The following is a 27,567-nucleotide window of genomic DNA, read 5'->3' on the forward strand; positions in this document are numbered from 1 at the left end:
GAATCAACATCAGCAAGAGTTCCATGAGCATCTGTTTGAGAATTTATGTTAAAATATGTTGTATTGCATCTTCCCTTCTTATTTTCATCCCTCTATTCTCTTTTTCATGTATCATGCACCCTCTCTTTTCTCAGTCTTCTTACTCTTTTCTCCCCTTCATCCATCTCTATACCCTTCCTTTCTTCCCCCACTCTGTACCCTGCCCTACCCTTCTCTCCTAACCATTTACCCTCTGTCTTCACACAAAGGGCTTTGAACTTTTACCAGGCTGCTGATAATTCCCCAGTGACTAAAGCCGTTAATCAAAAACGAATACAAAAGGTTTGAGTGGGGCATTTCCCACAATAGAAGTCAGTCCTCCTGTTAACCTCACACAAGCAGCTGGAAAAGACAATGCTGGATTTTTTCCAGGATGCTGTTCTTGTACCCTGGTTGCAACTCCATCTTTCAATTCATCAGTTTAGCAATGAGTGGCTAGAAAATGCATTTTATGCTTAGAAGAAGGAGAGTTATTTTTCTGTTCTCTTATCTTGCTGTCTTTCAGCAGTAAAGGTTGTCAGTTGTCCAGTTCAGCCTGCCTTGTATTTTAGCTGTTGTGTGGGAGCACTGGCAATAACTGTACTGTTCCTTTCTCCTCCCAACTTCTTTAAATAATGTTCTAAAGAGAATTGCTTCAGTTTGTGAGTAGTTGCTCAGCCTATAATTTGACCAAGCAGACGTGATAAAATGATCTGTATTTTTGTCAGCTACCTGACCTTGAGATTTCTGCAGGCAGCTTCCAGAAATAGAAGACGCTCTGCCTGGTTCCAGCTAACTGTATTTCGGTTGCACAGTCAGCATCAACAAGCCCACTGGACTGTTCTGCCTGCTGCTTTTGGACCATAGCACAGCATCAGACCACACTTGGTTCTGGTTTAGAAGAGTCATTTTCTGTCAGTAGTGGCTGCTTCTCTGGCAGCCCTTCCCACTTTCTGCAAGAATATTTATGGGTGGCAAGAAGGCCGACTTCATAATTCTCCTTTTTTTCGTGTTGTCCCTCTGCTTGTGTCCCCTCTAGTGGCTGAAGTGCAAACGATTGAGTAGATCTGGTTCACAGTCACAAGTACCTGTGTGTATATAGATTAAACTAATCATTCGATTAACTATATGGAGGTTATCTTCTGGTTTTGTAGGCGAGCTGAGCATTCAGGATTTCTCTCTCTGTGCAAAGCTGAGAGTCTTTGCTCTGGAGTCTTCTTGTCAACAGTTCACTAGAAAGTATTTTTTTCCCCAGTGTGGCAACTGAGTTTTCTGAGCGGTTGTCAATTCATAGAAGGTTATAGATGCTATGGTGAGAAAAGGAATTTGGACTTCTTCTTGTCCCATATAACTGACATGACTTTTCTGATGAAATTGGGACTGTATGTGTTTGTAGCATCTGTGTAATTATTTAATATCACTGAAGTTATGGGTTGGTACATGTAGGTGTTAACAAATATAACAATTTGTCAGGCTGTTACCATTTTCTGGGAGGTTTGATTTCCACTGTGTGTGGTAGGATCTGAGTTCTCTTTTCTTTCAACCATTTACCAGGGTTTGAATGACCACCAAGAATGCGTTCAGTGCAATGTCTACTTCTTTTCTCATCCAGATTGTCATGATGGTTATCAAATTATTTGTCCCAGTTATTTAGTGGCTGTCTCTTTTTAAGCCTGTTGTTGAATGGCAGGAATAAATAGAGCATATTTGATCCTCTGTGATAGAGGTTGCAGTCAGTGCAAACCATTCTTCTGCCATTGTCCTTCTTACACAAAATACATTGAAGCAGTCATATTCTTTATGACAGTACTTTGGCATGTTTTAATTTCAGAGTTATTAGTCACTGCCCATATGAGTGTTGGTGGATTGAGTGGGAGGAAGGAGAAAGATAGTTAAAACAGATAAAGGCTTCCTCCCCTGTTGCCTATTACTTTTTCTGACCAAGAAGTCTGTGACTTAACTGTGCTAATGCATTTTAGCATTTCATTTGCCTTAAGGCACAGTAATTCAGTTTGAATTTCTAATAATATTTTTAAAATATTATAAATGCAAAAGGGATTGCGGGCTTTTAGCAGTGTTAACAGTGAGATACAGAAGCAAGAGACACCGGTGCAATTATCAGTTCAGTTTATTCATTAGCTCACAGACTGTTAAATAATACTCTGATGCTGTTTTCCATAACTGGGGGAAGAAAATGAGATCATCATTAAAATGTTTTTACAAGTAATTATTTTTACTTTCTTAGTGTGATTAACGGGTAGGTTAAAAATGGGGATGGAACACACATGACATGACAGCATGGAAGGAGGGGCAGAAATAAACATCTTTACTAAGGTTCTCTGTTAAATTAATCTTTGTTCTGATAAAGAAAACTTGATCAGGTACACAAAAATAAGATTTGCAACTTAAGCGGTGTTTGAATTGGAGAATTAATGATTTTCAGTTAGGGTATGAATAGTTCTTTAAATAACAGCCTTAAGAGGGTTGGATGAACAGACTTAAATTCATGGGGTATATGAACTGCAGCCCACGCTACATGTCCGGCATAAAACAAGTCCATACAACGGGCAATTGTTTGCTTCAGCATTTTCAGCCTGTCTAACATACTGTGCATTTCAGTTTGTCATTCTATCCTGACTGTGTTCACTTCATACTGTGGTATTTGAAATCTGCCTTGTGGGTTTGATTAAACTTTTGTAGTGATGCTGTACATCCTACTTGTTGGTTCCATTGTTGTTTGGTGAAGATGATCCTCTGCATCTGTATGTCTGGCCATTGCTTCCACAACCAGTTCAGTGCAGCTTCCTCAGCACAAACTGCTCTCCCTTCTCCATTGTCCAGAGCACAGTGACTTCTGATGCTTGTATAGCTTTATTGTTTCCTTCCCGTTATTGTCAAACTCACATGGTAATACTTGGCACTTTTACTGACTTTATAGAGTAGGATGTGATGTCGTAGAGAAGGGGACAGGGCTACCCAAATTTTCTCAATTGCAGGGAGGAGCTGCCCAGGTGTGCTGAGGGGCCTGTACTCAGGAAGAGAAACAGGGAATCCTCCACAGTGAGTAACCCCACTTTCAAGCGCACACAGTTTCCTTCATAGCCGTGTCCAGTACAGTGTAGTTTCCTCTTCTGTCTCCTTTCCAGTTTGCCCTCTGGAATGTTCCCAGTTCAGTTCTTTTGCCTTTATTTTGGTGTATTCTCATTTTACCTTGTCCTTTGTCTTCTTTCTGAAGGTTAAAGTTTCCATTTTTGTCTCTTCACGTCATTAATCCTTCCTCATCCTAGTCTTAATGTTTATACACATTGTCATTTTTCCAATGTGTCATTGTGGTTCTGTCACTAACACATCGTATCGTTTCTCTTCCCTTGCTGTGCAATGGCCCTTTTCCCAGCCCTGTGCAGTTCCTTCCATCTGTACTCATTGCCATACTCTTTCCTACCCACTCTTCTTTCTCCTTTCAAATCACCTTTCGGTTTTCCTTTCCTGATGAGTCCCTTTTGAATCCTACTGATGTACATGAGATAAGCTCAGTTCAGCTCCCAGACCTTTCTACTGCAGCCCTCACTTCTGCATTTTCCTTTCTGTAACTGAAAGGTAAAGGCTACAAAGCTCATCTGTAACAAAAACTGAAGAATTTTGTAAACTGTGCTTTGGCTGCAAAAGGGGAGAACAGGCAGTAAATCAGAATTGTAAAATGGCAGGAGAGGGCTGAGCTGGTCAAGTTGCAGGGAGTAGAGAGGCTTTAGATTTAGGTGAGCTGCTTGAATTACAGCCCTGATTAGCACCCTTCACAGTTTGATGACTTGCTTGATATGATGTGATGGTGTCTCTAGTTTCTAGTGGGCAGGTATCTACACAGCAGTAGCTACCTTCACAGTTGTCATCGTTTGCTAACTACTAGAGAGAAGCTCAGGATCAGATGAATTTGGAGACCAAACTGATTTCTTTCTTACCCAGGGTAGAAATGTAAGTTCTGGCTGAGATATGTTGGCAAAATTCTCTAGGAAGCTTGATTGCTGTGGCCTGTGCTGCACCTTTTACTGCTGATTGAAAGATTTCATTTTCCAGGGCTGTCTGGCACTTTACATGAACAAAAGAGTGGCTGTTTGTTTAACAGCTTAAAACTGATGGGGACAAAAAGGAAGTGGAAAACCAGAAAAATCTGTACGAGATGGTTGTATCTGGAGAGCGGAGTGGGTTACTTTGGGCTCAATTGGAAAAGGCAAAGGAGTGGAAAACTGAGCTGAACTGGAAAAATATACTGCACTCTATCATGTAGCATCTTGTGTGCTGTGAGTGTTCTGGCTGCTTAATTTTTTTTTATTTTTTTTTTTTTTATAACGAAGCATTTTAAAATTGAAACCTATCTGTGCCAATTCTCACAGTAGCTCCTGCTTTACAGATGGAAGATTTTAGCCAGTTTTGTTCCAGAGGTCATGACAAAACCTAAGTATAAAATATTCAAATGACCTCAAATACTTCTAAAAACAAAACAAAAGATTAGCCGCCTCTTCTTCTTCTTCTTTTTTTTTTTTCTTCCCTCCTGCCTGAAAGGAACTCTGTTGCTGTATCATAAAATTAGTTGCATATTTCAACTCTTTTATTTGGAACCTGGTGAGATTTTTTCCCAGGCAGATGTAGCAGATGATGCACAAAATCAGCAAGTAAATCTTATCCTTGCTGCAGTTTCCTGGATTGTATCTGGCCTTCCAACAGACAGAGGACTTCAGTCTCAATGCTGCTGTTCCCTGCCTTTCACAAATACCTACATAAAAACTGCATGATCACATAACCTTTCAGATTCACAGGACAGCTGTGTCTTGTCACTTACACATGTATTATTTCTTTTCAGGCATTGGAAAAGTACCCCAACTCACCAATGACTGCAAAACAAATACTGGAAGTCATTCAGAAAGAAGGGTTAAAAGAAACAAGGTCAGTGTTTATATGATCTGTATTTTTGCTATCTCTTTGAAAACCATCTAGGAATGGTACATTATCTTTACAAAACAGAAAGTGCTGGCTAATGGCTGAATTGATTTTTGCTACCAAAGTGGGAAATATAGCTGATGGGTTTTGTTTGTTAGTTCACAGCTTTTAAAATGGTTAGCGCTGGCTTAACTTTTTGCCTCTTAAAAGGGATCTGTGGGTCAGCTCCAGTCTAATGGCCTTTCTTTAGAAAGACAATGTTATCTGCTTAGGCAGTCCAATGCTACATCTCATTTTTGCTTAAGGACCAAAGCTTGACAACTGGGTTGCTTCTGCCACCATATGCATGAACCAGACATGAGATGGAGCTAGACACCCTCCTTTTCTCACTTGGGTTTGTGGTCTGGCACTTAAATCACTGTTAAGACATGCTGGTGACAGGGGTTGTGCTGATAAAGAATTGGGATTTGAGGGAGAGGGGTCTTTGAACATTGGGAGCTAGTCTGTGTGGCTGCAGAGGCTGGATACAACTTGGCATACCTTGGATGCAGATTTCAACTGTGATCATTAAGCTGTTAGAGGATAGGTGGGTTATCCAGAGACTGTGGAAATAAACAGTTGTCTTCTATTGATGCCTGGCTGATATTGGCGTGCAGCTCAAGTTGACTGACAGCTTAGTTGATTGACCTCCAGATGGAAACTTGACAGGAAGTAAAATAAGTTAAGGAAAAACTGTTTGGTTGTTGGGGGCCTCCTACAAAATGCAGTTTCCTTTTCTCCAAATGTTATAGTAGAAATTCTCTATTCTAATGAGTTGTTTTAATACTTGTTGCTGTCTCAAAGCAAAGGGAGGCATTCACTTTTATTTACTTTCTTTTAGTGTGGAACCTAAAAATCTAGGACAAGATAACTTCAAAGCCTGTGCTGAGTAGTAGTAACACATTATGTCTATTACATCTGAGTTTATTCTGGTGAACCAGAAGTAATCATGGGACATATTTTTACTGAATTCATTGTTCTTAAAAAACAGAACGCTCTGCATGATCATTTGCACTGCATAATCGTGCACTGCTTTGTTGGTAGCCTCATAACACGTTTATAATAGCTGCATTTTGGTAAAATTGCACCTTTTGCAGATATAAAATGCTTTAGTGCCAGTCAAGAAATAGTACATTGAGTATATTTAGTAATGATACCATGGAAACAAGGGCATTAAAACTTTTGAAAACGAATATTCAAATGTGTGTTATGCTGCAATGATTTGCATGCAACAACAAAAATCAAGAAAACCCAACTTTGAAAACCCATTTTTATTAAAACTCTGCTTTTCACAGCACTGAATGGATTGCTTTCTTCTTATGTCTTGTAATATGAGAACTGCATGCGAGAGGCTCACAAGCCTGATAATAGCATTTCTTTGTAATCTTAAAAATTCTTGCTTCTGTGAACAGTATGTTAACAAATTTTTGTGTGGAAAATCTATGGGAGGTAGTGAAGGCAGTGTTTTTCTGATTTGAATACATAAAATGTGAAAGCCCTTTTCAATTGCTACAGAATGAATAATATGAGGATTCATGTAAAGAGGTTCAAAGCTAGATATTCTTTAATTTCTTTAGTTACTAAGAATCTGAGAGTTGCAGGGAAAGGAGATTCAGATTCATTCTGATTTTCATTCATGGTATTGTGGTGGGGCACTGAAACAGGTTGCCCAAAGAGATGATAAATGCTCCATCCCTGGCAGTGTTCAAGGCCAGGTTGGACAGAGCCTTGGGCGACATGGTCTAGTGTGAGGCATTCTCTGCCTATCGCATGGGGTTTGGAACTAGATGATCGTAAGGTTCTTTCCAACTCTAACCACTTTATGATTCTATGTACATGCAGGTGTGTGTGAATGTATAGTAGATTGCAGGATGCCATATATGGTCATGATTATCTATGTAACTGGTAAGGTTAAAATTCAGTGTTCTTTGCTCCTTACTTCAAACATTGTACCTACATTATAGGCTAAGTCATCCTAAACCGATTAGCCTCAAATTTCTAACTTCTGCAATTGCAGAACCAAAACCTGTTGATTCTGTATTTATTTTTCTAAAGTATTTGGATTCTCATTTAACTTCTGATTGCGCATGTTTGCTGATTGGGCCTCAGTGCGTAAGTAATATTCTGTTTGCACCGTTCTTGAATTTAGTCTTCCATTTATGTCATCCAGCTCTGCACTTACTTGCAGTACCTTTCTGCCAGTATGGTACCTTTGTCATTACTAAAGATGATTTTTCCTGGTCTCTATGCTTCAGCCAGCTAAGATGAGCAAGAGATATAAATTTATGATGTACAGTCATCTGGTCATAAGCAGTAGAACGGCACTATCATATTTTATTCTTTATTGATTTGTGTGTTCTGTATTGATTTGTGTACAAGTATGAACTTGTACCAGCAATATGTTACTACTTTAATATACTTTACTTATTACTTTATACTGATTATCATTGTTGGTAGAACCTTGGCAATCCTAAATGGAGTTCTTAAAATTCTCCTCTCTACTGTTCCATTTAGAGATGAATGAGATTAATTGGCTAAGTCATTTTTCAAATATATTGCAGCACTAATTAATCTAAAGCTTTTTGCTGTGGTAGTAAATCTGAATGAATAACATATGGTTTTTCAGCAATCTCATTGTCATTATGTGTAATCTTATAAAAGAGACTGTCAGACTATTCAGCTTCTTTTCTTTGTTTGCAATAAAGACATCAAGTTGCACATTTGTTTGTTTTTTTTTATTACTCAAACAATTAAATACAATAGAAGGAAAATTCCAAATTTACAAAGCAGATATATGTTAGAAATTTAAATGAAAACTTACTGACATGTCCTGTGAGAGGTTATACACCAGATTCTTGCATCTTAATTTTGTTTTTTCTTTCCTGTTTTGATGATCGGTTGTAAAATGGTCAGCAGGCAGACAGTTTACCTGCTAATTAGAAAGAGTAGAAACTTTTAAGACAAACCTTTTTGGGATGTAGAAAATATATGGTTTTCTTCTGGGGGGTATGAGGGAAGGTGTTAGAAGTATTTGTTTTACATTCATGCTTGTGCTTTTAGTGAACAGTGAAAGGCCAACACACCTGTACGCTGAAATCTCTTTACAAAGAAGATAGGCAGCAATTTACTCTAGTGCACAGTGCCTTGGATTTTCCTTCCTAGCATCCACTGACCTAGTCTTTTGAAAACAATTCCCTGTCCCACTGTAATTTTCCTAGACTTGGAACCTACTGGACTCTCCTAGCACAGGATTTTGCTGGTTTTGCTAGTGTGACAGAGACTGCTGGTCAGAGTATGATCCACTTTAGCCTTAGTGCTCCTTTTCCACTGTGCTGCTGCCTTGTTAGTTGTTCTCCATCTTATATTTCTGCTGTTACTTATTCCTGTTAAGGTCTAATATTCACTTTATGAATTGTACTCAGGTCTTCTGCAGACCATTTCTCAAATTTAAGATTACTGTAACATGTAGTCTTGTCTTTTAGCACGCTTGCAACCCTTCTAAGTTTAGTGTCATCTGCTTATCAGAGCTTGCTTCCTTTTGCAGCACTGTATTTATCTGCTTATGAAAATTGCATGAGAAACTATGTCCAGAGACTCATTCAGTTGGGCTATATGATACCTATTGCTGCTTCTCTAACTACAGGGTCTGCTACTGTGTGATAAAGAAAATTTTGATAGATCTGAAGTAACTTGACAGGTCTATGTATCACTCAACTTCTTATCTGCTAAATTCTTCTAAATATTTTTTATTCTGTAATTTGGGGGAACTGAAATTCAGTTTTGCTGCATCTCCACTTTCTTGGTCCTGCCTTTTTTTTTTTTTTTTTTTTTTTTTTTTTTAAGCTAGTCATTAGATGTTACCCAGTCTTTAAGAACCGCTGCTATCCTCTACAAGTTGTCAAAAATGACAATTGATAATCTGGAGACTGGTCTAGTCAGCTGTAAATACCTTATGGTGAATTTCAACAGATTTAACTGATTTGAGAACATCTAATTTAACTACCTTTTAATAATTTTTTTTTGTGTTCCTTGTGTTGGTTTTAGTAGCTGTCTAATCACAGACAGCTTTCTAATTAGGTGTCAACAAAGAAAAAGCACTACCACTCCTGTACGTTTGGTGTAAGAGCTCAGTGCCACCCCTTCTCAGAAGAACAGGCCAGTTTCCTGTTTGTGTGTGCTTACAGAAATGTCTTTGTGCATGGTGGGTGGGTGGGTAAGATTGCTGAAATTTAGTTTCCTGAAACCTGTTTTCTTATTTTTGTTTCTCCTTTATTTTCCAAAAAATTAAGACTCATCCCTTCATGAACACTCGTTTTCAGCTGCTTCTTCCCCACTGGGTCACATCAAACCTAAGTAATGCCTTCCATCCTAACTGCATTTTACGTCTTCTGTTCAAGGATTTTTGTTCCTAACACAGTTCCAGGAACTTTCCAGATTCTTCTTTGTCCCTGTGTCTGTCTTTCTCCAAGAGGTGCCTGCATGGTCATAGTGGGGATATTTAAGTAGGTCATGTGTGTTAAAATTTTTGCTGATTCTTACAGAAAAAAAAAAAAAATCTCTAATTTTCCTGGTTTATTGCTGTATTTAACTCTGACCCTAGTAACATTCTTGGTTTTGCCCTCTTTCATGATTAACGGAAAATTGCCTGCAGGTCTACCAGGAATAACCTATTTATTCCCTTCTGTTTGGGGCACTGCACCTTCATGAGGCACAGGACCATTTGAAGGCTGTTTAAGATTATCGGGGAGATAAAAATAAGTTGGTATGATTTAGGTGTTTGGATTAAGGAAGGGAAGATTTAGTTTACATAAGTCTTCCAGTATGTAAAACATAGGAAAAAAAGTAAGGGGAAAAAGTTACCCTGCATGTCTGTGTCGTGGTTTAAACCCAGTCAGGTAATTCGTTCGCTCACTTCCCCCCCCTTTCTTGCCCTCCCCCTGCTCTCGGAGGGATGGAGAGGAGAATTGAAAAGAATGCAACTCCCACGGGTTGAGATAAGAACAGTTTAGTAACTAAGGTATAACACAGATCACTACTGCTACCACCAATGATAATAATGATAAAGGAAATAACAAGGGAAGAGAATACAACACCTCAGCACCAGCTGACCGATAACTCGGCCCCCAAGCCCGACCAAGCTCCGACCGATACCTCCTCCAACCCTGCAGTCTCCCAGCCCTTCCGGCTAACTCCCAGTTACCTCCTGGGCATGACGTGCTGTGGTATGGAATACCTCTTTGGTCAGTTTGGGTCAGGTGTCCTGTCTCTGCTTCCTCCTGGCTTCCCCTCCCCCCTGGCAGAGCATGAGGCTCACAAAGTCCTTGGCCAAACCAAAACATCGCTATCAGCTCTGTTCCCGATCTGAAAGTCAAAACACTGCACTACACCAGCTACCAAGAAGGAGAAAAATGACTGCTACTGCTGAACCCAGGACAGTCTGATATGGATAGGATAAGAAATAAGGCCTTTAAATTGTAGCAAGAAAAGATTCCAATTAGGTAATACAAAGTTCCTTTTTTTTCTTCTAACAGGTATAATTGATTTCTGTCATGGACTGTAGGGGAGATGTGAAAGATCTCTAAATCTCTCTAGTAACAATTTAGATGTGTTTCAGGAGTTACGTAGATTTGGTTGATCCTGTCTTAAACTAGGACAATGAACTAGCATATCCCTTGATCCATATTTTTCTATGGATTTTTTTAGGTCAGCTTGCAGTACTTGGGCCATACATGTTGCTTGAATCCTATGGGAGAATATCCAGCCAAATTCTGATAAATGTTTGATGCTAATAACTCCAGATTATGTCTTGGCTTTCAGTAGTTCCCTTTCTCCTTTGCTTGGTGAGGCTGAGAAATTGACTTGTCTGGGTAAGAATAAAGCCACAGATTCTCAGTACAAGTTAAAAGCCAATAAACTTTCAAAATGGGACAAGCAAAGTTTAATTTTTTGGAGTGCAACTTTAGCCTGCAGCTGTTAGCTATGTACTCTTCTCCTCCATTACATTCAGGATTGTGAACCCTGGAATGGGATAATTTTATAGTATTTTTGCTGTTCAGCTAGAGTCACCGACCTCTGTATTGTCAAATGACTGACTATTCTCTTCAGGCAATTCATAAAAGAGGTTAAAAAAATCCTTTCATCACATTCTGTTTTTAATTTTTCATCGGGAGTCTTACTCTTCTTTCTCTTGACATTTCTTTGTTGATCTTAATTTCAACTATGAAAATCGTGGCATCAGTCCGAACTCTTCCTCCTCCTCCTTTTTCTCTCTGCATATTTTGTCTTTTGCTACAAGATTAAGCTACCTATTGATATTGTTGTGACAGTAGTCTTTCAGAAGACTGAGATGCTTGCCACTGGCTCTGGCAGTAGCACTGTTTTTCTGTACTCTACCGTGTTGATAATATCTATCATGAATGATATCATAACATATTATGTCTTTTGAGTCTAGGAAAGCTGCAAAGTATGACCCTAATAAATTTCAAGTTACTCTTTCTAGATTTTACACTCTTTGTGCAGAAATGCTAAACTAGTGGGTTAGCTAGAATTAAACCCACTTTGAACTTCTGAGTAGAGTCATCAATGAAATACAACACATGATCCGTGCAGGGTATGTCATAAGCTTTGAAGTAAGATGGTACTCCTGCAAATACTACCTTCACTTCTGAATCCTTTGATCTTTTTGACACTGTCTGTTTAAGCTTTTGCATACTTCATCCTTAGAGCTATTGACTTAAAAATAAAACCCCTTCTGAATGCTGCTGTTTCTGTAAATAGGCTAAATGAGCTGGCAACTGTCTCCCGTTGTTATCATTTTTAAGTTCCTTTATTCTGTATGCATGTAGACAGAGGAATTTTTACTTCCTTTCCTATAAAGTAATTCCAAGATACTGTTGTGATTCATAATTATTAACTAATTTTAGTTTTTTTCACTTACACACACAAAAAAAAAAAAAGAAAAAAGGAACAAAAAAGGGGGGAAAATAAAGGAAAATAAAAAGGCAAATGCCTACCAAAAACCTCTTAAAAATTTCACTGAAAGAACCACAGTTTTTGTCTTAAGGCTCTGATTGTTTATGGAAGAGTACAGATAGTTAAGAGGCTTCTGTGGTTGCATATGTCTGATAGAATTTACTGGGGAGCCTCTTCAGCTGGAGTGCATTGTTTTGTCTTGAAGGTAATTATTCCCTGCAATGGACTGAAAGAAAGCCTTGATGGGAAAAGGGAGAGCAAGTTTTTTACGTTCTTTATCCTGGCATTATTAGGTTGATTTTTATGCCTCTACAGATGTGCCTTTTGGCTCTAAAGCAGTGAAAGAAACAAACTTTCAGTACAACCTGTCTTTCTGCATAAATTCACTTCAGACGCCTCTTTGAAAGGCTGTTTTTCCCAGTATGACAGCAAACTGCCTAATTTGGTAGGCAGTTGTAATAGCAGCAATTTACCCGCTGAAAATCTCAGGCCTACTCCTTTTTGCCTAGGCATTCCCAGCATTGTTATGCCATAGTGCAGTCTAACTGGTAAAACCTGATGGGTTTTCCTACATTATTGCATTCCAGCACTGGAACAGTAACTTGGATCATGACACCCGTAACACCTTTGTGATAATTATTTCAGGTTTTGATGGTGATGTAGCCCTAAAACTACTATGGTATTAATTCAGCATTAATCTTCCATCTTTGTCAAACTGAGTCGCCATCCCGTGGTCTCTAATTACCCTAATCCAATGTCATCCTTATTCCCTTCGCATACATGGGAACTCAAAGTCAATCTGTTTGACCATTCTATGTGCCTGAAATTTTCTTAAGTAATACAACCAGATTTCAGTATTTATTTCACATTCTGGCTCAGGACCAACCAAGCTTTCTTCTTTAGTTTGGTTTCAGGACTAATCATAAGGAAATAAAACCACAACTCCATAATTTTATCATGTATGGGACCTTCAATAGGTATTTTATAACTGTTTAGAAAAGTTCATATGCCTTCCTGTTTTGTACTTCACCCTGTTTGTCTGTTCCTGAATGTGCAGGTAAAATGAGATTTCAGAACAGCTGATCCTCTGTTTTCTTTTTTTAAGGATTATGATGTTACTGTTATTTTTCCATAAACATTTTTGCACTTACAGTGTTCAGTACTTCAGTTTTCCATTTGGTAGAATAGTTCTCTGTGTGCTAAAACATATATTGTAACGATCTTTCCACTTGCCATGAAAATAATAGGAAATAGTGCTGCTTGGGCTTGGCTTTTTTTTTTTATTTTTTTATTTTTGAAAAATATCTGCCATGAGCAGCTCTGCAAAACGTGTCTGCATTGGGGACTGGGAAAGGAGGAATCCAGCCTGTGTAACATACTTGCTTGCTTTGTACTATCAAAATATCTTTATTTTTATATGTATTATATGTATATATATGCACATATATATATATAAATATATATTTTATTTTACCTGTGCAGCTCCTTAGGTTTCTGCTCCTCACACCCCTGTCCAACCTGTATTTTCTCAAGGAACATCATGTTAGTGCAGTGTAGAAAGCTTTTTTAGTGTTTGATGCTTCACTGGTAAAGGAGAGTGGTGCATATGACCATTAGGTAGCCAAGTTATAATAATTCAGTGGGAATGTGAAAATTTTAAAAGCTAATTTATTTAGCTGTAATAAGAAAAATTCTGCTGTTTTGTGATGTGATATACATGTTTCAATGTCTAAAGGTCTGTACTGCAGAAATATTTTATCTTTGAAGGCATGCCCAAGTCCTCTTTGTCACAGCCTAACTTGCTGAAATTCAGACCCCCCCTAATATGTGAACGCCGTATGAAATATATTTCTTTTTTAATACAAGAGGAAATCCAGCAAATTAAATGTAACAAATAATGGATAGCAGTGCAGATACAAATGCTGGTGTTCTTATAAGTTTTAGTAGTTATTTTGTGCAGTAATGACAACATTTCCTGATAAAGACCATTTTATGTTGAAGTACAACATGAGAAGACAACAGCTGTGACTAAATAGTTTAAATTAGTCAACAAATTCAGTGTAGCTTTTTTTGAATAAATAATTTCTTTATTGTTTTATTTTGATGTTTAAGAACTTAAGTTTTGTTGTCTTTTTCTTATATTGTGTCTCAGTGTAGACTACTATTGAAGAGACTCAAAAGTAATAATCTGGTTCAGACTGATGTATAAATCAGGAGGTTTCTCTTTTCATTGGTGTTACCATACTTTTATAGCATTATCCTGAAGTGTATATTGTGTGATAACTTTCTTCACACATTTCTTCCAGAAAGTGTAACTTCTCTTTTAGCAATATTTAAATATGCTACAGATATTTTTTTCACTAGTGTTTCTGTATTTCAAAGAGTAATTTTGCTTTAAAGTTTGTGTGCATGTCTCAGAAAGAGAAATTAATTAAGGATATCCAAGAGATCTAACACATTCAAAACAATCAGATACTCTCAGAACTTATCTTGGGGAAGTTTCATCAGATCTTTAATCCATTCTCTCAGCAGTGCCAGTGTTTTGGTTGGTTTGTTTGTGGTTTTTATTTGTTTGTTTTGGTGGCTGGGATTTGTGTGTGTACGGTATGTGTCCTATAGTGTAGAGCATGAGACCTTCCACAGTCTGCAGAAGGTTTTCCTGTTCTTTTATCCAAAGTCTGCCTGCAGTTCTATAAACAGAACCATGACTGTGTGAAAAGTAGGTAGATATGTCTGCTCTTTGATTTTACTACCTTTATTAACCTGCTTTGCCAGCATCTTTTTGAGACACAGAAATGCTTTCCTGGAATAGTTTTCCATTGTTGCCAAAACCTTCAAAAATATCTTTCAGAAACAGAGATTTGATAGAATGTGTTCTTCTTTATGTCATTGCTCTGATGTGAAGATCTCTCACATACATTAAGTTACACAAGTAATAAACTACTTATTAAAATACAAGTCAGAAACAAGGTCTTCAAGTGAGCTTAGTATCAGTGTATGCTACTCAGGGGCAAAGTGCAAGAGCTGTTGCTGAGTAGCCAGCAGCCCTGTTCAGCCTTCTTGTGCTTAGAAAAGGCAAGAATAATCTACTGTATTTTCTTTCAGAAGTACTTGGCAAATGCAATTCATCACATAAGCCTGTCGGGAGCAGCCATATATATCAAACTTTCAAACACAGTATGATATGGAGACTTTAGCTAAAAGGAGTCACCTTTTGAAGGAGCGCTCTGGTAAAATATTCTTAGGAAAAGAGTTTTATGCTGTTGAAGACTTAAAACCTGTAGTGAAAATTGAAGTCTGGCTGGGAACTTGAAGGCATGCCTGGTTTAATGGATTGATGAGCTTTTGTTGCAACATCTGAGTAACCTAAGAAGCTGCTTTTTCTTGCAGGTGTGAAATGAATTATTCTAGGTTTTAACTTGCTAGTTGCTGATAGAGATTTATTTGTTGGGATTGGATTTTTTTTTTCTCCATTTCAGTTTTGTTGTCTGTATTTCTCTTTTGCATTGAAAAGATAGTCTTTAAACCTATTGGTTATTACTGCTTTGAATTTCATTTATCCCACAGCTGACTTTTGTCTTTATTTTTAAAGACTGTGTCTTAAGGGACATGCACAGCATCCCACAAAATGGTGTAATCTTTTTCTTTTAATGCTATTTCTGGTATTCCATAGCAACTGGGAAAAAAAAAAAAGCCTGAAGTAACACTACAACACAGGCAATGCATTACAAATTTTCCGCTTAGTATTCAGTAAATTGTCAAGTCCTTATTTTCATCATTAGCATATTTTTCACAGAGCAGAAGCATAGCTGTTTTTGGCAGACTGAATTAAATGTGTTTTACTTGAATGTGAAGAAGAAAACATTGTCAGGCTTTCTATGAAAGCATCATTTTCTAGTAATAATTTATTTTCTGGAACAGTTTGCTGTGGGTGTCTTTTATCTTTCTATAAAGATCCAGGTATGTGTTTCAGTATAACTGTCATTAAACCATTTCTTAACTGAAAGGGAAAAAAATAGGAAAAAAAATTTCTCGTATTCTTCATATTGCGTGAGCTGAAAACTTTAGTGGCTCTCTTATAGTCATGCACTGGTATATTAATTTAAAATTTTGAAGTATGTTTTTATAGAATCAAGGCCTAAAAAGGCCTCAGAACTTCACTAAGTACTATGAAAAAGTACAGGTATAACTGTGAATAAAATTTTATTACATTCATATGATTTTTTTTTTCCTAAGGCTAGCTGATAGCAATTCCATTTTATTTATTTTTGATCTCATAAGTAGTCATCTTAATTATTGTAAAAGTAAACTACATGCACACTCTTTGTTTCAAAACAGATTTTAAAAGTGCCTAAATATGTTTTGCTAGCTTACATACTACTATGTGAAGGAAAAACATGTTTTATGGAAGATCTGATTTTCCTTCAGTGGCATAGAAAGATCGCATCTTCTGCTAGTAAACCACATAAACTCTGCCTTTGTCAGTGAGGCTGTTTAATGATAGCTGTATGCTAGAAGCAGTAATGATGTGGCTGGCAAATATTTGCAGTAGCAACAGAGAACTGAGAACCAAAACATATATATCAAATTGAGGTGTAAATAGAAGAACTTAAATGTTGTATGTATGAAACTGTGTTCATGTGCTTGAGTGTACAGATACACCCACAAAGTCACCTTTGTATGCATACCCATGCACTTATATGCATATAAAGTTGTAAACTACAAAATTATGCTCAAATACAGCTTTTGTTCAGTTGTTGCAATAGCAAAGATGATGTGAGGAAGCTCAACAAAATCCTAAAAACTGTTTTGCTGTTTGCCCTCAGCAGATAAAAAGAGAGTACAAATTGATATTCGCCTCCCCCCTCTCCTGCTTCCTCTCCCTCTACCTAATTTCTTTCAGTTTTCATTTTATTTATAATATGAGAAAAAGGGAAATGGGATTTAGTATGACTTTTCCTGGAAGGTAGTAGTTACTAAAACAAAACCAAGCACAAATACCTAACTGCTTCACCCTATTTAGCATCTTATGGCATCCATAGCTACTGCTGTATCTTTTCTATGTTTCAATAAGCTTCTTTAAGGTATGTTTATCTGCTGTCAGAAATCTATCAAGGAACACCATTCTGTACCTTTTTTTCCCCCTAAAAGAGCTTAACTTGTGTGCCTTTATATTTCATTTACAAATAAAATAAAATAAGGGTGGGATCTAGACAATTTTTTTTTTTCCCTTGCAAATGGCCCCCATTACTTGTTACTGCTTTCTTTCTTTCTTTTTCTTATGTTACCAATACACCTGGACTGAAATACTTTAGGTAGCCATTATCAACTATGCAATCATGTCAAAAGTAATGTGTCCCCAACAGTCATCACAAAGGAAAAAAAAAAACCTATAAAGGACAGTAAGAAACTTTCTGAGAAGATATCTTTAAGAATATATGACAAGCAGGAAGTTATTTTGCTTTTTTAAAGACTTCTTGCTTTGAGACAGGGCATCTTATCATAGCCAGTGAAAATTAGGCAATTTCAAACTGTATGTATACTCTTAACTGTCTGTCCCCTTCATCCAAAATCAACACTACTAAACCAAATCCAACTGTTAACCTTACTCTGTTTGTAGTAGTAGCTTAAGGTTATTAATGTAAACAGTTACATCAAAGTTTGCCCATGACACCAGGTTGTGTTCCTGGAGAAGAGAAGGCTGCGTGAAGACCTCATAGCAGCCTTCCAGTATCTGAAGGGGGCCTATAGGGATGCTGGGGAGGGACTCTTCATTAGGGACTGTAGTGATAGGACAAGGGGTAACGGGTTCAAACTTAAAGAGGGGAAGTTTAGATTTGATATAAGGAGGAAATTCTTTCCTGTTAGGGTGGTGAGGCACTGGAATGGGGTACCCAGGGAGGTTGTGAATGCTCCATTCCTGACAGTGTTCAAGACCAGGTTGGAGGAGGCCTTGGGTGATATGATTTAGCGTTAGGTGTCCCTGCCCATGGCAGGGGGGTTTGGAACTAGATGATCTTGAGGTCCTTTCCAACCCTAACTATTCTATGATTCTATGATTCTATTATTCAGTCAGAAGATGTACTGAACTGTATAAAACAACATAGTAGTAACAGAACAGACTGGGATCTACCCAGGTTGGAAGCAGCTCTATGGAAAAGGATCAGGAGGTCCTGGTGAACAAGAAGCTCAACATGAGGGAAGAGTGTGCAGCTTCAGTAAAGAAAACCAATAGGGTGCTGGGTTACATCAACAAGGACATCATTAGCAGAGATAAAGATGTTGTCATCTCACTCCACTCAGTGCTTGTCAGGCCACCCCTGGAATGCTGTGTTCAGTTTTGTATAGCAGTTGGTCCCTGCTATATAAAAAAAGATATGGACAAGCTGGTGAGGGTCCAGAGAAGGGCCACAAAGATGATAAAAGGACTGTGAAGCCTGCTGTATGGGGAAAGGCTGAGGTCTGTATGAGGAAAAAGACTGCTGTATGGGGAAAAAAAGTGGGTCTCTTCAGCCTTGAGAAAAGAAGGCTCAGGGGAGACCTTATCACCATATTCAGTATTTAAAGGGTGGCTGCAAACTAGATGGAGACTCCCTTTTTACAAGGAGTCACATGGAAAAGATGAGGGGTGATGGACACAAATTACTCCTGATGAGGTTACAAGTGAACACGAGGAAAATTTGTCACAATGAGAACAATCAGCCATTGGATTAATCCCTCCAGAAAAGTCGTGAATTCCCCAACCCTGGACACTTGTAAGATTCAGCTAGATGGGGTGCTGGGACATTCTGTCTCAGTCATGCTTCACCTGGAAAGGTTGGACCAGATGATCCTTGAGGTCCCTTCCAACCTCATATTCTATGATTCTAGTGATACAAGATTATTTGTGCCCAGGTTTACAATCCAGGAATTCATTACATGATTGGTACTATCAGTTGGTTTAATATTATATTTACCATTTAATTATTTAAAAAAATATGTAGACATAGTGATCAGAAGACTGAATTTTGTTTGTGATGCCACAATACGTTACATTTCTTTGGCTCTTTCTTTGTATGTGTCTGTGTCTGTGTCTCAGTCCCTACATTCAAAGGGACTTTATTAATGACTTCAGCATAATCAGGCTTTCTTTCAAATGGAATGATGTGGCTATTGGTAATGGCCAGTCTAAAACTTTTACTTTACTTATCAGTGCTGTGCTTTTACCAATTATTTGATAGTTACTATTGTTATAATTTTAAAACATAGTGTATGATATTTTGAAATTAGACTGACTTTTAGTTATAAGTTGAATAGAAACTTAAGTCTTTCAGTTCCTAACTTAATTAGCTGTTGTAAGTAAAAAAAGAATAAGATCATCTAAAAGCAGGAATTGTAACAGCTGGATTAAGTTAAAACACATAAAAGTATCTGCTCAGTCCTTTGGGGGAAGGAAAGACCTTTTGCTATGCCGTTTTGCCAAGTTAAACTCCCTTATGTACAATGAATAAAACTTGAATATTTCACATCCACCCAAATATTTTAATTAGATGCAGTACAATAAATCATATGTTGCTATAATTTTAAAGGTACAGGATGTATGTGACTGCTGTTCTGTATATATTTTCAGGCTTTAAGACAAGCTAAAAGCCCTTAACAAAAATAATTGAAGGACATAATTAACATATATAACTCAGTTGTAGTAAGTTGCCTTTATTTTAATGTAAAGTTTCAAAGTATCATCTTGCTTAGAGAAGTATTTTGTAGGAATAAATATTACTAACAAACAGTGATTTGCTTTTGGATCTAATCTTTTTGAATCAGTTTGATTTTTATGCCTGTGTTGGTGGTTGAGAAAAATATTCCCAAGTGCTGAATTACTCTTTAAATACAAGAATATTGAGAAAAATATTTTGTAAGGGAGTGTTTCTTTTCATTCATTCTTTCTTCCATGTGATACAATAGTTTTTTGTTTTGTTTTGTTTTTTTTTGAGTGTGAACTGAAGATGTACAAATAGGTCATTCTCATGTTTTACCCTTTACTCTTTTGGGGTTGGATACAGTGTTTTGAATGCTAAAATTTTTGCACAATTATCCCAGAATTTGACATTCATTTTTAAAATTCTAAATTCCTTCAGTTATAAGTCATGCCTTAATTGAGAACTAGAGAGAAGAAGCAAAGAAGAAAGCTGTGGAGATTCCCCTGAATTTTTGTGAGTGGGAAGGACTGTAATATGATGCACTTTCTTTGTTTTGAATGGAATTGAACAAAAATTAAATGAAATGTATTGATTTCAGTCCTGTGGTTTTTTTATCAGAATAGGATATTGCAGGATGCAGTAATAAAGGGCGATAAGAGAGCGGGGAGAGCAAGAAAGAGAAGACCAAGAAAAGGAGAAGAGGAAAAGAGAATAAGAGAGAGGGAACAAGATGTAGAGAATATGGAGAAGTAGAAAGATAAAAGAGAAAGGGACAGGAAAGGAAAAGGGAGAGAGAGAAAAAAAGGAAAGAGTTGTATATGACAAGGCACTGAGAAGCTGCAGGAGCCACCCCTATGAGTTGAGGATGGGGCTGCCCCAGGCAGACACAGACAATTCCAGCCAACTCCATTGGACCCACTGCAGGGCACTGGTGAGTCCCTTAGCCAAGATTGTGGTGTCTCTGCAGTAGTATGTTTGATAGGGCAAAACTAGCACGAGGAGGTTAAAAAAGAGTGTGAAACAGCAGTGTCAACCCCAAGGTCAGAGAAGGAGTGGAGAAGGTGCCCAAGGCCCCAGAGCAGAGATTCCCTTGCAGCCCATGAAGGACCATGCCTGAGTAAGTATCTGCACTGCAGCCCATGCAGACCCTACTCTGAAATATATTGATATTTCCTGAAGGAGCTGTTGCTCATGGAGAGCTCAGGCTGGAGCAGGCTCCTTGCAGGAACTGCAGCCCATAGAGGGCCCAAACTGGAGAAGACAAAAAGTATCAAGAGGAAGCAGAGGCAGAAAGGAGGTGTTATGGACCAATTGTAACACCCCTATCTACTGCTCAGGAATGGGAAGGTAGACTTGGAATCAGGAGTGAAGGAGGAAAGTTGAGCCTGGAAGTGGGGAGCTGTTGTTTGATTATTATAGAGGGTTTTTTTTTTTTCTTTGTTTCTGTCTACACAAATAAATTTTAATAAATTAATTTTCCCCATGTCAAGTCTGTTTTGTCTCTTACGGTAACTGGTAAGCAATCTTCCTTTATCTCAACCCATGAGATCTTTTTCTCCCTGTTTCCTTACGAGGAGTGAATGGGTGGCTGGGTGGGTTTTTTGGCTGCTGACCAAGGCTAACCCACTCGAAGAGGAAAGAAAGAGAAAGCAAGGAAGACAGAGAGAAGAAGGAAAAAAAAAAAAGGTAAGGTAAGAAAAAGAGAAGAAAAAGAGGAAAAAAAAAAAGGAGAAGGAAAAGAAAATAGGGGGAAAAAAAAGAAATAAGGGGGAAGACAAAAATGAGAGGAAAAGAAAAAAAGAGAAAATACAGGGAAAGAACAGAGAGAAGACAATGACAACTAAGAGAAGAAAGCAGAAAGGAAAGAACAGAGAGAGCATGAGAGAAGGGAGAGGAGGAGGAGGCAGGGAGAGAAAATAAAAAGAGAGGAAAAGGGGAGAGAAAGCCAAAGAGAAATTAAAGACATGAGAGAGAAAAGAGGAAGAAAATTTAAAAAAGAGGGAAAGAGGAAGAGAAAGCAGAAAGAAGAGAGACGAGAGAGAAGGAAAAGAAAGTGAAAGGAAAGAGCAGAAGACAGAAATTAAAATGAGAGAAAAGAAGGGATAAAAAGAAACAAGTCCAAGCAAGTCCACTGTGGGTGAAGAATATGTAACTGTATGCCGTTAGCAGTGAAATTAAAATTTTTTTACTGGCTGGAAGAGCTTGTATGTGTTACTGGTATGTGGTAACCAAGACCCCGGAAATTACTTTCCATCAAGTAAAAACTGTAAGATCCTTATGTTTAAATAATTCAGCTTTAGTGGTTTCAGCATTACTATTCAATGAATAGATAACTTCTTTCCAGGTAAAAATTTCCATAGAAATGGTTATAAGCATTAAAATCTTTCTTACTGATTTGGAAAACTGATTACATAAGCAGATGGGTGATGGGGCTGAAATGGCACCACCTAACAAATGCCTGCAGGCCAGCATGTTGACATGTGTCAGTTTTTAAGAATGGGCAAACTTATTAAAACAATTTAATTAGGATAACTCAATAAGATTTTTGCTACTGAGGGTAAAGAAAGAAAAATAAATCACTTTTAAGGTCTATATAGCGATTTGATTTAATGCTGTCCATTCTATCAGGGAGAAATATTACTTAATAATCTCCTACTGCACTCATATTAAAGGCTGGTAGCTCAATGCTGAGTAACATCCAAGATTTAAAGATTTCTGAAGTGAAAAAATCTGTAATTCTCATAAAATATAAACAAGAATTTTAGACTGTAGTTAGTGAACTTTGCTCAGCAATACTTTTTGATTACTTGGTTTAAATGGTTAAATATTGCCACAGTTTAAGCCTTTTCTCTGAAATATGCTTACTTTTTAATATTTAATTATAATAGGTCTTATTGCTGTTATGGTTTGCTTCTTGTGTTTTCATTTTATTACTAGGAGAAAGTGGAAGAAAATGTCTGTATGTAAGCATCTATTCTGATTTTATGAACCTAGTTGCAATTGGTTTTAATAGCAACAACTGGAAAACTGCATTGAAATCGTGAGAGAGCAGGGACAAGACATTGGGCTCGAGTGGAAGAATGTGGGTGGGAGTGGAGCTCTTTCAAGCTTGGTTATTCTGCTTTCTCTCAGCAGGGTGGTACTGATGCTTCTACCCTCCTCTGCATCTTCTCCTGCCAGATGTAGCAACCCAAGGGGTTACAGCTCAGGCGAGCCAGCTGCATCTGGCATGTAGGGTTGGGAGTGGCTGGAGGGAGCATGTTGTGTTACTGACAAAAGGTGAAATACAGGCATTGCTCTGAGGAGTCTGAAATGGGAACCGGTTGTGTCAGTCTGAGGCCATCCTTCTCCAGTTACTGTAAACTAATATTGCAGCTGAAAGAATAATCCCGCTCTCTCCAAGTTGCTTTTCCTGTTCTGGGCTGCCCACCACCATGGGTGCTGGCACAAGCATTCACATGGCTGTTGGGGAAATAATCAAGCTTTAAAGAAAAAACTTGGGGGGTGGGAGTGGGGAGAAGGGGGGACAGAGAACATAACACAGAGGGAGAAACGTGGTCTGCCTTAGGGGGAAGCCACTCCAGTTGTTTTGAGTGGCAGAGTTGGCTGAAAGAGACATGAGCCCAGTATTAAACTTGGTGTGAACCTTGTTGAAAGCAGAAAGTGCTCCATTGCCTTATGTACAGGTACAGAGATGCACCATCACTGGCATACCTGCAGGGTTGAATCTTGTCATGGGCACAGCTTCGATAACAAAAGCCCCTGCTGTGGATGATAGGAAAGGCTGGAGATTCTTCTAATCAGTCAAGGGAGGAGTGTGCCTGGAAGCTGTGGCTGCATCGGGATTGTGTTCCTGGTGTAGCATGATAAAGTAGGAGTCCTACTCAGCCTTCTGAGCTAGACCTAGCCCACAGTGGTTTTCTGGGCAACACTTTGTTTTGATGATTCCCTTTTTCACTATGCAACAGAGCTAATGAAGCTACTGTTGGATATTGCATGGACTTCCTCTGTGGGTGGTGCAGCAGCTCAGAAGTCTTGTTTTTTTCCAGCGTATTTTATCAGTCCGTTGCAGATCTCCAGCAGAGGCAGCTAATCAGAGACATAGCAGTTGCACAGGTTTCCAGGCTTCTTCAGGAAGCTTCAGGGAAAATCTTCTGGGAGCTCCTGCTTCTGGGAACTTCAGAGGCTTGCTGCTGTAGGTCAAGGGTAGCCCATGGAGGCATTTTGCTTCTGTCAGATCTTGGGGTTTTTTTTGGCTACTTGATGGTTGTGGGCTACCTCTGTATTTTGTCTTCAGCTAACTTGACCAAGTGGTGTCAAGCACCTGTTTGATGAATGCTTGAGAAGTAGCTGGATAACTGGCAGGCAAGGGTACAGCTCCCAGAGCCCAGGAAATGTGGAGCTAAGAGACCTAGCAGTTATCACAGCATTTAGTACAAGCGTGACACAATGGGGTGCAGAAAATTAGCTCAGGACAATGTGGAACTCCTGAAGACTGTGCAGTGGTGGTATTGATGTGCTGTAGAGCATGGTCATCAGCAATTGTTCCTGGCACAACAGAGGTCTTAGCTCAGAGAGAACTCCAGGGCTGCACTCCTGGGTCTAGGAATGGCACGGGGGAGTGCTGTAGCATACCCCTGGGAAGTGCACTCTGGTCAAGGTGCTGAGTTGCCAGGTGAAGGAAGTCTGGAAGGAGATGAATAGACTGCAACCTGAGAAGGGAAAAACAGGATATCAGCAGGATCTTTGCAGAGGCAAGAACCCAAGCACTGCAATGTGAAGTAGAGGCAGCTAGGAATTATATTCAAATGAGAGACTGCTGAGATTGGGAAGCTGGAAATTTCTGTCTGTCAATAGAAGGAAGATTCTCTGCCTGCACAGAAGGACAGGTGTAGTGCCTTGGAAGGGGGTGAGCAAGATTATCAGTGAGACATCAGAACCTGCTGCATTTCAGCCAAACATGTAAATGAGGAAGAAATAGAGGGTGATAATTGTTTGAGACCATATTCTGACAGGCACCCATCAGCCAGCCTCATGTATTTGCTGTAGCTGGAGGTTTACTTCTTGTTAGGACAAAAGGGCCCAGGAAGGCTGTTTTATCTTCCTTGGTGAATGAAGATGGCCAATTTCAATGCATAGAAAGTCAAGTAATTGTGGGAGAAAGCCAATATGAATGAACACGGGCAAGTCATGCCTGGCCTGCCTTTCTGCCTTCTGTGATCAGATGACTAGTTCAGTGCATGAGAGGAGAGCAGTGGATGTTGTTTACATCGACTTTAGTAAAACCTTTGGCAGCATTTCTAATAGTATCTTCACAGACACATTGATGAGATAGGAACTCAATGAGTGGACAGTAAGGTGGATAGAAATTCACCTGGACTGCAGGGCCCGAAGTGTTTTGATCAAAGGTGTTAACTGCAATTGGTGACCAGTTACTAAGTGGTCTTGCTGAGGCATTGATTCTGAGGCTGTCATTGTTGAACATTGCTGTTAAGCACCTGACCAATGGGACAGAGTGCACATTCAGCAAGTGTGGAGGTGATCCCCAGCTGAAAGGAGCAGTTGGGACATTGGAAGACTGGGCTGCTGTTCAGAGGGATTAAGACAGCTGAAAAATGTGCTAACTGCATTCAACAAAGGCAAGAGCACACTCCTTCATCTGGGAAATTGTAACCCATGCAGCAGTACAGGCTGGGGGCTAACAGGCTAGAAATCAGCTTTTCAGAAAATTACCTGGGATGGTTAACAAGCCAGACGTTAGTCCAGCAAAGTGCCCTTGCAGCAAAGAAGCCCATATTGGGCTGTGTTAGAAGGAGCATGGCCAGCAGGTCAAGTGAACTGATCCTTCCCCTCTGTTCAGCACTTACGAGACCACATTTGTCCCGTTTTGGGTCCTCTAGTACAGGAAAAAAATTGAGTGAGTCCAGTGGAGGTTCATCAAGATGGCTGGAGGCTAGAGCAAATGATATATGGGGAAAGGCTGAGAGAGCCAGGCTTATTCACACGGAAGAGAAGGCTCAGGAGGATTTCATGGCAGTCCACAGCTCACTGATGGGAGGGTGTAGGGAAAATGGAGACAGGCTTTTCTTGGAGGTTGTACAGTGACAGCATGAGAAGCAAAGAATGAGAGGCAAAAGACACAAACTGGAACATGTAAAATTCTGATTTGATGCTGAGAAAAATATTTTCCCAGTGAGAGCAGTTAAGCACTGAGGAGGTTGTCCAGAGAGGCCGTGAAGTCTCCATTCTTGGAGATTGCAGAAAACTTGACTGGACAAGGCCCACATCCAAGCGGCTGTGCTTTGAGCAGGAGGTTGGACTAGATGTCTTCTGAAAGTTCCTTCCAGTATAAATTAGGCTACAATTATATGAGTATGCAAACCTTAGTGGAGCTGAATGTTGTTCTTAAAAATAGCTGTAACTTTTTTTGGAGGGAGTGGGGGGTATTTTTTATTTTGTATTTGACTAACAAGTTATATCTCAATAACGCTCACGATATTCTTAAAGCACTACAGAGAAAATCATGGAGACTGGCCAATTAAAAAGCCAAATTAAACAAGAAAACTTGGGATAACTTCATAGAGGTCCCTTGTGTAGGATGATTAAATTTTAGAGGCCAAAAGACATTCAGTGATTGCTGACTATGTCTTGTTCAGCATAGCCACTTTACTTTCCACCTTAAATTTTTTTTTTTTAAGAGTAAGCTTCATCCAACTTGAAGCCAAGAATATTTGGAAGGGTGGGGTGGCTTTTTTCCATTTTATACATTGCACATTTTGTGGCAATGTTTTTCTTGGGTTTAGTACATTTTTGATTGTAGCAGTCATTACTTCATTTTTCTAAACATATGTATTTAAAACCCACAAGGGCCTATGAAATCTGATACTAAAATAAGACATCATATATATCAAAACCATGGTTTCTTTAAGAAATCCATTTTTTAACCTCTGCTCCAGTTTCTTTCATGTGGCAGGAATTCATATTTTTCTTTCTTTATAATTTTGTCCTTCATGGTGATCATTCATACTAGAGTAAAAAAAGTAAAATGTACAACTGCTTTTTAATGAAATCAGTTAAAGCTGCTAAAAGGAAATATTTTATTAAAAGAGAACAGAAAAAACTCATATTCTTGAATAGGAAGTAGCTGTCAGAGAGACCTGTATTGTTTGACTTGTATAAGCATTTGTTGCACAAAGAAATCAAATAGTTTCTTTCAAGTGATTTTGAATGGGGAGGGTGTTTTCAGTCCAGAGAACACCTTCGCTGTTGTGACCATCTCTGACGCATGCTGGTCTCTTGTTCTTTTGAGATAATTTTCTTCCTGAAACATTTTTCTTTTAGAATAATTTCAAAAGATCCTCTTTAATCTTTGCATGTGTCTTTCAAAACCACATTTTTTTGGTTAGTATTGCTTTTTTCTTGTATTATTTGTACTGCATCTAACAAAATGGCATAGATTCAGAGCGCAGAGGTGCATTTACTATTATTGACTATGAGAATTTTATGCACAAAGCAGAAAAACTTAGGGTTTTTCCAGGTGTTAGGGAACACAGAAAAGTGTAAACATTCTCTATAAAACTTGTATTCTCATTTCCTTTCTGGTTGAGGAATGCTTGTTGCCATATGTGAATATCATTTAAGAGGTGGCATAGTGTTTCAAGCGTACTTTCCAGAACATTCAGGATATTCATGGAGATCTACTCAGAGGCATGGCTGATGAAGGACAAGGGAAATCAGCAAAAATAATGGGAAGGGGTATTTAAATTTTAGGAAAGCATGTTTGTATCTTTCTGTCTGCAGTGTATAATGTGGCGTTGTTATGATATGTTTATATGGTTTTTATTTTTTCTTCTCGTATTGCTAGCATCTTATTTTCAAATGCACTGTAAATCCATAGTGAATTTGTATCTCCATTGGATATTTTTCC

General features: G+C 38.5%; 1 protein-coding gene across 3 annotated transcripts in view; it reads left to right on the forward strand.

Annotated features, from left to right (window-relative positions):
* The window catches only part of ASXL3 (ASXL transcriptional regulator 3), a 120,132-nt gene that overhangs the window by 19,216 nt on the left and 73,349 nt on the right, over positions 1-27,567 (forward strand). For 2 of the 3 annotated variants that reach the window (XM_057397703.1, XM_057397704.1), the window contains exon 2: positions 4,874-4,956. In XM_057397703.1, coding sequence (XP_057253686.1) covers positions 4,874-4,956 — 83 coding nt within the window. Of the gene's footprint in view, positions 1-3,014; positions 3,079-4,873; positions 4,957-27,567 lie in introns of all 3 variants that reach the window. The other variant, XM_057397705.1, reaches the window with a different exon arrangement.

This window comes from Pezoporus wallicus, unplaced genomic scaffold (genome assembly GCF_028554395.1).
Source record: "Pezoporus wallicus isolate ANWC-B61680 ecotype Strahan unplaced genomic scaffold, APGP_CSIRO_Pwel_v1 contig_227, whole genome shotgun sequence".
NCBI lineage: Eukaryota > Metazoa > Chordata > Aves > Psittaciformes > Psittacidae > Pezoporus > Pezoporus wallicus.